At 60.2% G+C, this 10,163-nt stretch overlaps 1 protein-coding gene across 1 annotated transcript in view; it reads right to left on the bottom strand.

Moving 5' to 3' along the window:
• Positions 1-1,978: 1,978 nt before the first annotated feature.
• Positions 1,979-10,163, bottom strand: part of SLC6A8 (solute carrier family 6 member 8) — an 8,455-nt gene continuing 270 nt past the window's right edge. Inside the window, exons 2-13 of the mRNA XM_006915276.3 lie at positions 8,638-8,769; positions 7,417-7,666; positions 6,879-7,011; positions 5,770-5,904; positions 5,584-5,687; positions 5,371-5,495; positions 4,685-4,797; positions 4,465-4,602; positions 4,283-4,385; positions 4,087-4,187; positions 3,841-4,011; positions 1,979-3,470 (exon numbers count right to left, since the gene is read on the bottom strand). Of these exons, the coding sequence (XP_006915338.1) occupies positions 3,330-3,470; positions 3,841-4,011; positions 4,087-4,187; positions 4,283-4,385; positions 4,465-4,602; positions 4,685-4,797; positions 5,371-5,495; positions 5,584-5,687; positions 5,770-5,904; positions 6,879-7,011; positions 7,417-7,666; positions 8,638-8,737 (1,614 nt within the window). The 5' untranslated portion in view covers positions 8,738-8,769 and the 3' untranslated portion in view covers positions 1,979-3,329. The remainder of the gene's footprint in view (positions 3,471-3,840; positions 4,012-4,086; positions 4,188-4,282; positions 4,386-4,464; positions 4,603-4,684; positions 4,798-5,370; positions 5,496-5,583; positions 5,688-5,769; positions 5,905-6,878; positions 7,012-7,416; positions 7,667-8,637; positions 8,770-10,163) is intronic.

Raw genomic sequence — 10,163 nt, 5'->3', positions numbered from 1 at the left:
CCTCCAGGGACCTAGCTTGCTGGGGAGCCTGGGGAGGCGCTTCCTTGCATGCCAGCACAGGCTCTAAAGGCCTTCCCAAGCTCTGGGGAACTGTCCTCTGTCCAGGTTCTTGATGACCATCGGGGTAGGATAGCAACCACAAGCCAGAGCCTGCCGCTGGCTGTGTAGTAGAGGGCTAGAGCCCTTCCTCACTAGGGGGACTATGCCTTGCCACCCCCTCCCATCTGCCCAGGCTGGCATCCAGAGTGAGTACCAGGCTCCCGGACCTTGCCTCCCACAGGCTTCCCACAGCTGGTGGCTGGGCTGGCTCTGGCCATGCCCTGCACCCACGCCTGACCCTGCCCACTTTCCTGTGACTGCATGGAGCACCATGCTGTCACCTAAGGCTGAAGCCTCTTATGCTTGAGGTCCTGCCCACAAGGACATGAATGGACTCATTGTCTCCAGTTCTTCCCCCACCCCTTCTTTAAGTCGTAAAAACCATGTAACCTAAAACTTCCGTTTTAACCATTTTTAAGGTTATAGTTCAGTGACATCAAGAACATTCACATCGTTATGCATCCATCACCACTGTCCATCCCCGGATTGCAAAATCGAAAGTCTGTCCCCATTCAGCACTTACCCCATCCTCCTCCCCTAGCCCCTGGCAACCAACCATTTTATTCTCAGTCGCTATGAATCTGACTCCCCTAGGGACCTCATAGAATGGAATCATAACAGTGTCTTTGTGTCTGGCTGCTTTGACTCAGCCTCACGTCATTAAGTTTCATCTATGTTGTAGGGTGTGTCACAATTTCCTTTATAAGGCTGCATAATATTCCACTGTATGGATAGGCCAGATGTCGTGTCCCTCCGTTTCTGTGGGTGGAAATTTGGGTTGCTTCCACCCCTTAATCCCACTCCAGTCAGGCTTTTGCACACCCCCACCCTCGCCTGCCAAACCTCTCTTGTCCAGGTCTCCATGATCTTGTTGCCAGACCCAGCCAAAGTTCTCAGGGATGGGGGCCTTCCCTTAACCAGCAGCAGCACCTGACAGAGCCGATCACCCCGACCCCCCAGAGCAGGGGGAGTGGTTCCTCACATTCCAGGACCAGTTTGGCACCTTGGGGTCCCTTCTACCCCGCTGGCTGCCCCTCCTATCTCCACTGCCTGTTCCCCTTCTCTGCCGCCTCTGGGCGTCCCAGGGCCCCAGGGCTCAGTGCTTGGGCCACTTCTTCCTCTACACCCACGGGCCGCCCTTGCTGATCTTGTCCAGCTGCGAGGATTTCGGGGCCATTGTCATGTGCTGAGGACTTTCTAAGCTTTTTCCAGTCCAGACTCCTCGTCCAGCTGCCGGCTGGAGATCTCCACTCAGACGACACCGCCATCCCCTCCAAACCTTTTCCTTGTCTCTCTGGCATGGCCTGGTAATGCCACCCTTTGAGGTGCGGAGGCTCAATTTCTTGGAGCCTCCCCAACTCGTCCCAGCTCTGAATCACAGCCACCTCAAAGCCCTGTTGGCTCCACCTGGCAAGCTGGTCTCTAATCCAAAGACTTCTCTCCTGCTCTGCTAGCGTCCTGGTCTCGGTGAACCCCACCTTCCCCGGGCTCTGCCACAGCCTCCCCACACCTCCCCAGCTCTCACCTCACCTACCTCTCGCTGCCTCTATCTTGGAAAATCATCTGTTCGCTGTGGCATTTGGGCAACCTTTGGAAAATCTCTCTGCACTCGTGACTTCCCACTCACCTTCCACAACCTTGTGCCCACCTGCCCTGCTCGGCATGTTCCTCTTTCCCAAACTGTTAAACTCTCCCCAGGGGGAAAAGACTCTGCCGGCTTCCTTCCCTGCTGTTATTCCCAGTTCCCGAACGGTGTGGGGTGCTGAGGCTCTTAGAACAAATACTTGCTCAAGGAAGCAGCTCGAGGTGGGGAGGCCTCCCCCGAAACCTCCAGGCCCGTACTCCTCCCCCCTCAAAACAAGCAGAGGTGGAGCAGGAACCAGCTTTGGAAAATGACATGTTTTTATTGCTATGTTTGCAGTGGCTTTTAGCACAGTAAGAATGTCCCCGTTGCCCCCACCCCCTCGCCCAGCCCCACCCCTCCAGCTGATGTCAGGGTGTGGGGAAGGCTTTCTAGGTCCACTCTGCGGCTGTCTCGGGATTGGATGTGACGCCAAGGGGGGTTAAGGGAAGCTGCTACACAGAAGACTTGAGACGTGGACAGCGCATCAGCCTTAAGCTCGCAGGTGGGAGCCAAGCTGGATCCCTTTCCTGGCTGGTGCCCCCCTCAGACCCCCCCAGGGGGCAGGGGATGGGCAAGCCTGAGCACGCCAGGTGAGCAGCCCTGGGACAGAACACCGCATCTACTCACCCCAACACCTGTGGGCAGAGAGGCAGTGTGGGGACACCCCTCAAGGCCCCTACCGTGTACTTTTCCACCTGTCTGGGGCCGGGGACTACACATGCATACCCACACGACAGACTCGCACACTCGACAGCTCGAAGCTCTTGTTTTACCTATGAAAATTAGATCTATAAATTCACACTCCTTGGCTGGGGTCAGAGGAGTAAGGTAGGGCCGAAAGGGACAGGAGCGGCAAGGAGAGGGACCTCAGGGCTGTTTTCTCTTTAGAAATATACAAGCAGAAATCTCTCTCAAGTTTTTATAAAATGTGCAAAATACAAGCCTCATTTGCCCACAGGCACAGTTTACACCTGGTATTCACCTTTGCTAAGAGATAGAGATCTATATATGCCCTACATACTCACGCACACATGCACTCACACACAAGCTCACAAAATTGATATTGGTGGCAATTGGCGCCGGAACCGGAAGGTTCCATTGCTGGCTGGCTCTCTAAGCTTCTAGAGTAGGAATGGGGAGAGGGGTCTAGCCCGGTTGAAATACTCACCTTGGTTCTGCTGCCCCTCCCTCACCCTCCTCCCCTCCTGTCCCCCAAGCTGCCACTGCTGCCTCTGGGGTGAGGGGCCACCCAGGGGTGTGTTGGGCAGAGTCTGGAGAGGCAGGCAAGGCGGGCGTGTCGGGGCAGGGTGTGGCGTCAGCAGCGGGCACTAGGGGGAGGGCAGGTGGCAGGGCCTGGGAAGCAGCGTGAGCACCAGCTTGGTTGGGGGGGGAGGCATCTATTTTTGGTGGGTTGTGATATTTTTGGCATTTTATTAAAAATGGAAAAAGTTATTTTAGTTATAAGCACTCTTGGTGCTTCCTCCCCTCCCCCCCAGGCAGACCCCGAAAGTGTTAGGGAAAGGCAAGCCCCTGGAGGGGTGGGGTGCTAAAGCAGGGGCTGCTATGGCTACAAGAGGGAGAGCTGGCACAGGGAGCCAGCTGCCTGTCACATGACGCTCTCCACCACCACCACCTTGCTGCTCTCGGCCCCTGGGGTCAGGGTGGTCAGGCCCCTGACATCCGAGTCCTGAGCTCTGTACTCCAGGTGGTGGAGACCCCAGACAGGTTGAGTCAGGTGCTGCCAGCGCTGCAGGACAGAGGGACTTGGTGAGCACCTGGGGAGGGGCACCCGCTTGTCCTTTTCCCTCTTTCCACTCTTACCACCTGCCACCCACTCAGGGCCCAGGGCTGCTCCTCCCAGGACACTGACCAGGCCCCACGCCCTGCACCAAGGAGACAGGATTGTGTGGCTGTGACACCGTAAGCCAGCAACGGGCCTCTCCTCCCCCTTCCACAAGCCGAGGCCCCGGAGGGCCAGCTTTCCTTCCACCCAGCCCCTGCCCAAGCTGGCCCTGAGGCTTCTGGCTCAATGGCCGGGTCTGGTGGGTGGGAGATTGGGCAGTTTGGATGTAAGGCCGTGACCCAACAGAAGGGGAGGGTGGCATCGGGGAACTGACCTCAGCCATGGTCCCCTTGGCCGTGAGGAGGCAGCCCAGCAGGTGGAGGGGCACACACAGCATGGAGGAGAGTGCAAGACCCCAGCCCATGGCCTCGCCCCACCACGGGTACACGTAGGTGTTATTGTAGACCAGTGGCTCGGAGTACACGGCGTTGAAGACAAAGATGCCCTGTGGAGGGAATCCGGGCTCAGCTGTTGGCCCCTGGCACCCCACCCGGCCCGGCCCAGCCTGTCTGGCCCTTACCATGCAGACAAGCGGGGTGAAGAAAGACCAGCACCATTTCATCCAAGGGCAAGGCCGGTACCCAATCATGCAGGCCACATCGTCCATGAAGCGGTCAGCTCCTACGGTGAGGTGAGGCGGGAGGGCCGGAGCTAGAGACCCGCCACCCCGCCCCGTCCCATGCCGTAGCCCCGCTTATCCCTTGGCCCAGACCTACCATACACCCAGGCGACCACCACACACTCCCAGAAGGCCTGCCAGAGTAGGGTTGTGCCGCTGGCTGAGTAGTAGTCAAACAGCTGGAAGACGTACATCCCGCCCTGGGGACGGAGCCAGGTCAGGGCAAGTGGCAGACAGCAGCTGGAGGCCAAGGGCAGCCCCTACCCTGTTCCCACTCACCTCGGTCACCATGGAGAGGTCGATGACAAAGCAGAGCGCACAGCAGAGGGCCACGGAGATCTCCCTTTGGAAACGGAAGTAGTAGGAGGCCGGGAGGAGGTCGAGCAGGCCTGTGATGAAGCCTTCCACACCTACAAACTGTGGCCAGGCACTCAGGCTGCGCCCCTTGCCCACCCACAGGCCCTCCCCCCTAGCCCCCAGTCCTGGCCCCCTTGCAAACCTGGCTGTCGAGGCCCAGCAGCAGCAGCATGAAGAAGAACAGGGCGGCCCAGAGTGGGGCCACGGGCATCAGCGTGACGGCCCGGGGGTAGGCGATGAAGGCCAGGCCAGGCCCTGGGGGGAAGGGGCAGCATGTGGATACCTGCGGTCTGTGCCCACATCCCACCCCCCCATCCCTGCCCTGTGGTACCAGAACAGTGGACCGTGCCGGGACACCCTGTGGCCAAGGGCCTTTCCCCTTGTGTCAAGGCACTGCTGGGCTGCTTAAGCTCCTATGGATGTGCCATACCAGGGGCTGGAAGGCTCCCGCAGGCCCTTGGCAGACCTCTGCCCGTAAGAGTGGGGTGTGAGATTTGTACTTCTGGTCACCACTGACCCCAGAAAGGCCTTCCTTTCCCTCTGCAAACACTGGCGAATGTGAAAACATACCCTGAGTCCCCTGGAGATGAATGGCTAGGGGCTTGAGGCTCCCCGCAAGGCTCCAGACCTGAGCTGGCTGGAACAGCTGTGTCTCGCAGCTGCTCATCCAGGCCTGCCTCTGGCCCAGAGCGATGCGACAAGTTGAGTTTGAATTTTTCTCTTATTTCTCAGAATGTCTATTTTTGTGTGCGTTCATGTACATGGTACGTTAGAACAGCAGCTGCTGCTCTGGAAGCCGGGCTGGAGCCCAGGGGGCTTCTTTTTTACCTGACTCTGCCACCTTGGAGATATGTACGCCCTGCTCCGCGGCCATGAAACCCAGGATGGAAAAGACCACAAAGCCAGCAAAGAAGCTGGTCCCGCTATTGATGAGCGCAAGGATGATGGCGTCCCTGGGGACAGAGGGGATGGAGAGGGCTGGTTAAGCTGCCTGTTTGCTGCCTGTGGGTGGGCGGAGAAGGGCAGGGCAGGGGTGCTTACTTGTAGCAGTTGTTGTTGAAGCGATTGTAGCTGCCCAGAGCCGTGAGGGCCCCCAGGCCAATGGCGTAAGAGAAGAAAATCTGGGTCCCGGCATCTATCCATACCTGGAGATGGACCAGGAAAGAATAGGTGTGAGTGGTCCTGTTGGACTAGTTCCCCTATCTACACCCCACCACCTCCACCTACCTGAGGAGACCCCAGCTTAGACCAGTCAGGCTTGAGATAGTAGATGATGCCATCCAAAGCGCCAGGCAGCAGCACCCCACGCACCAGCAGCACGACGAGGACCACGTAGGGGAACGTAGCGGTGAAGTACACGATCTGGGGGGCCAGGATGCTTAGAGGGGCCCTGCAGTACCTGCCACCCCCTTAGAGGCCCCCAGCCTGAGAGGGGCAGGCCACGGTCCCCCGCCACAGGACAGTGTGTACAGAGGTGAAGATGGAGGCCAGCCAGCAGCCCCCCTTCTACACCTCAGAGCCGGGGCTCCTCCCAAAGGAAGCCAGGTGCTCGTCTGAGGCACCGGCAGCCCCACGGCAAGCACAGGCCAGCTGCAGAGGCAGGGCCGGCCCGGGCAGGGAGTGGGACATCAGCCTGGGGGCGGGTCCCATGCCTCCCGTATGGGATTCCAGGTCATCTGTAGAGAGGCGGGGTCCTAGGTAGCTGGAATTAGTGGTCCGGCCAGAAACAAGAGAGGTGAAAGTGGCTGGACGGCAAAGGCCTCTGCCTCCGGTCCAAGCCGGGTTGCCAGCTCGGAAGAGGCTACTCCGCGGACCCTGCTGGGAATGAGCCAGCCCTCCAGGGACCTAGCCATGTCCCACAGCCCTCGGCATACTGTCATTATGCTTCTGTTCACACGTTCGTCTCCCGAACCTGATGGGGAGGTTCTGGGGAAGGCAAGAGTCTAGACCGCCCTCTGGGCCAGACATGGGAGACAGACAGTGATAGAGCAGGTGGACCCAGACCCTCTGGACAGACTCAGATGGTGAGTGAGGAGTAGAGAGGAACTGGGAGGGAGAGCGGGGATGTGGACCCCGATGAGGGAAAGGGGCAGCTGCTGCCTGCGTCTGTGCCCCTCACTAGGGAAGGTTACTGGGCCTGGAAGGGGAGGGTAGGGAAGCAGCCATGGGGTGGCGATCAAGTGGCCTGGATTGAGGTTCCTGTCCCACCCCTCAGACCCAAGCCCGGGCACCTCCCCCGTGGCATCGGGGGATCCGGGCACAGACCAAAACTGCCTCAAGAAATGCAGTTTGCGAGCCCTGCCATCGTCCCCAGCCCTGCCCCCCTGCAGCTGTACCTTTCCTGTTGACTTGACCCCCTTCCAGACACAGAAGTAGACCAGCACCCAGCAGGCCAGCAGACACAGGGTCACCTCCCAGTTGAGGGCTCCTGGCATCTCCAGACCCCCAGAGAGCCGTAAGACTTTGTTCCTGAGGAAGGGAGAGCCCATGAGGGCTGTGCCAGCAGAGGGCAGAGCGACTGGGAGCTGTCCCCGGGGTGGTGTTCCCCTTGCTGCAGCCCTCCAGCCCGGCTGGTCCCTCCTGAGCACCTGGGGTGACCCGGGCCCAAGCCTGCCTCCTGGAGGCATCGCAGTGCATGCGCCTGGAGCCCGGGAGCCCTGGGCAGAGGCAGAAGGGCTACTGACCTCTTCCCTCTCCCAGGCGGGCAGGCACCACGGAGTGACAGTACCGGGAGTGAGAAAAGGCATTGGAGGAGCGAAGCCCATCCATCTCAGCTCCCCCAGGGACTGGGCTGGAGGGTCCCCGGGATCAGCAGGGCACAGGTGCGACGCTATGTGTGGTGCCGAGAGAGGGACGGGGAGGTGTCTGACTCACTCCCAGAACTCGATAACAGGGGACCGACGGTCGGCGAGCTGGTCACACGTGAGGTTGGCCAGGCTGGCGTTGGCACAGTCTTCGTGGTGGAAGATCTCCACACAGTCGAGAGTGTTCCAGGGATGGCCGCACGTGGCCCAGGGCAGCGTGGTGGTGAAGGACTTCACCAGGTAGTAGAAGCCCCAGGCCAGCACCATGATGTAGTAGGTGTTGCAGTAGAAGACGATCACCATGGAGGCGTAGCCCAGGCCTGAGAGGAGAGAGCGGCTTCTGTGCGGGCTCTACTCTAGCCAGCTCCCCACATCTGCCATCTTTCCTGTCCCCACCAGCCATCCCACCAGGGCCTTCTCTGTCGCGCTCCAGACCGAGCCCCTTGGACGGTTCCTTGGGCAAGTGTTCCAATGCTGAGTTAACTCCCCGATCTGTCCCAGGCCAAAAATCGGCCCCTGCATCCTCCTCAGAGGCAAGGCAGAGCCCCTCCTATCCTGCCCCCATCTGAGCGTGAAGTCCTGTGGGTTCCCTAGCTCCACATAACTCCCCTTCTTTGGGGTCCTGCTTCCACCATAGAAGTTGAGGAAGGGCCAAGCCTCCACCTGCCCCCCACCCAGTGGCCTTCAGTGGCTATGTAGTTTGGGGGGCCTTCTCGTAACCTGGAGCAGTATGGGAGACAGTCGCCTTCTCAGCAGGCAACCTCAGCCAGTCACTTCACCTCTCTGTGTCCTTGCCTCCTTGGGGACAGTAATAGTAAAACCTACCTCCTAGGTAGGGCTTTGAGAGATGATGGGGGGCACTATCCACACACAGAAAGGGCTCTAAGGTGACTTTTACCATTACTTTTTCTTTCGGACACTGAACTTTCAATGGCTCCCATCCAAACTCCTGGGCCTGGCCCTCTGGCCTTGGGAAAGCTGGTTCCAGTCACCTTCTCCAGCCATCCTCTCTTGCACCCAGCCACCGTCCACCCGGCCCCAGTGAGCCAAGTGTGATTGGCAGGGTCTGTCCCCAGCCCTGCTGAGCCTAGGTGTCCTAGCCCTGGCAGAGGGGCCCAATCCCCCCACTGTAGCCCCAGCCTGCCCAAGGTCACTGGATGGTCTTAGGGGTCCACCAATGGGCCCCAGATCTGGTGCTCGGACAGGACGAGTGCCAGCCTTGCCCCAGAAATGGGAAAGGGGTGAGGTCCCTGAGGGAGAGGGCGAGAGGGGCTGGCCCAGGGCTGCTCACCTTTGAACAGGGGGCAGATGTTCCAGACGTTGATGCTGCCGGCCTTCATGAATTGGCCCAGCGAGATCTCCAAGAAGAAAATGGGGATTCCTCCGACCATGGCGATCAGGACGTAGGGAATAAGGAACACACCTGAGGGAGGATGCACAGACCAGGGACTTGACCCAAACCCCCCACCATGCTGTGCAGGCCTGTGGCCAGCCCAGCTTTCAGAAGCCCTGGGAGGCCGGGGTGGAGCCCCAGCTCAGGGTGCCACCCCAGCTCCATCATAACTTCCCACTGGGTGAATCAGTACAGCCGGGGGCCACTGACTCAGAAGCTCCAGGTGAACAGCCTCGGGGGGGGTTTGGAGTGTCGATGGGGTGCTGCGGCTCAGTTCCCTGGACTGGAGAGGGCCCTATGCCCACGAGGCTTCTGCCTTCACCGTCACCTAGGGTGACCTAATGGGCTTGGAGGACACACGTGCATGTACACACAAACCATCCCTCGTGTCGCAGTTCCACATTTGCCAGGCGGCACAAGGAAAGGCATGTGCGTGCATGTGCGTGCATGTGCGTGCATGCGCCATGGCTGCCTCTCAGGCCTGGGGAGCTGCCTGGTTAGGGTGAGGGCAGGGAGCCCCTGCCGTCTCTGTTCCCACATACGCTCCTACAAGTGCAAAGGTCCGGGGAAGAGGGTGGGTGGGTGGCAGTCTTCTGCCAGTGGGCTTGGGGGGGAGGTGCCTGAGGGTGTTAGTGAGCAAGGACAGAGGGAGACATCGTCGGGGAGGCCACCCAGCTCTGGAGGCAGTGTGCAGGGCAGGACCGGAGGCCTGGGGTTGGGGGGGGCTTGGGCCCCTGTAGCCCCCGTGCATCCCCCTCCTCTGCAGGCTTCCTATCCTTGCCCCTGGTTCAGCTCTCTCCAGTACTCGGAAGCTGGGCTTCGCTGCAGCTTGCCTGGCTCCTGGTCCCAGCATCCTTCTTGTGTGACCTTGGGCGAAGGCCTTTGCTCTGGGCCTCAGTTTCCCACCCATCACCCAGTCGCCATGGCTTCCCACCAACCCCGGTGCTGCTTTGCAGTCACAGGACACGTGTGTCCATCGCTGTTGCTAAGCTGGGCTGGGGCCCGTAAGTGGGCATGGGGTGGGCATGCAGTGTGTCCAGCGGCGGCGCCAGACGGCCCAGGCCGCAGGCTTTCCGAGCCTGGCTTAGGCACCCAGTGTTCCAGGTCCAGGATAGAGGGGAGGGTGGGGAGGGGAGGGCAGGGGAGAGAGGGGAAGAGAAGAGAGGAGAAGGGAAGAGAGGGGAGGGGGAGGGACAGAGTGGCTCATTGTGTGTGTGTGTGTTCGTGTGTGCACACGTGGGGGGCCCACACAATATGCCACTTGTGTGCCTGACCAGCGGGGGCAGCCAGGGCTCCTCACCTCTGGGAGCCCCCCCAGGGGCAAGCGTCGCCTTCCCACCTCAGTGGCCAATCCCGGAGCTCGGGGAGTCTGGGGGGGAAGCCCCGCGGCTTGGGCCGGAGGCTCGCCGGCTCCCTCCCCCCAC

This window comes from Pteropus alecto, unplaced genomic scaffold (genome assembly GCF_000325575.1).
Source record: "Pteropus alecto unplaced genomic scaffold, ASM32557v1 scaffold396, whole genome shotgun sequence".
NCBI classification, from domain to species: domain Eukaryota; kingdom Metazoa; phylum Chordata; class Mammalia; order Chiroptera; family Pteropodidae; genus Pteropus; species Pteropus alecto.
Note: the sequence above shows the minus strand (reverse complement) of the source record. Positions and strands in the feature narration are given on the sequence as shown.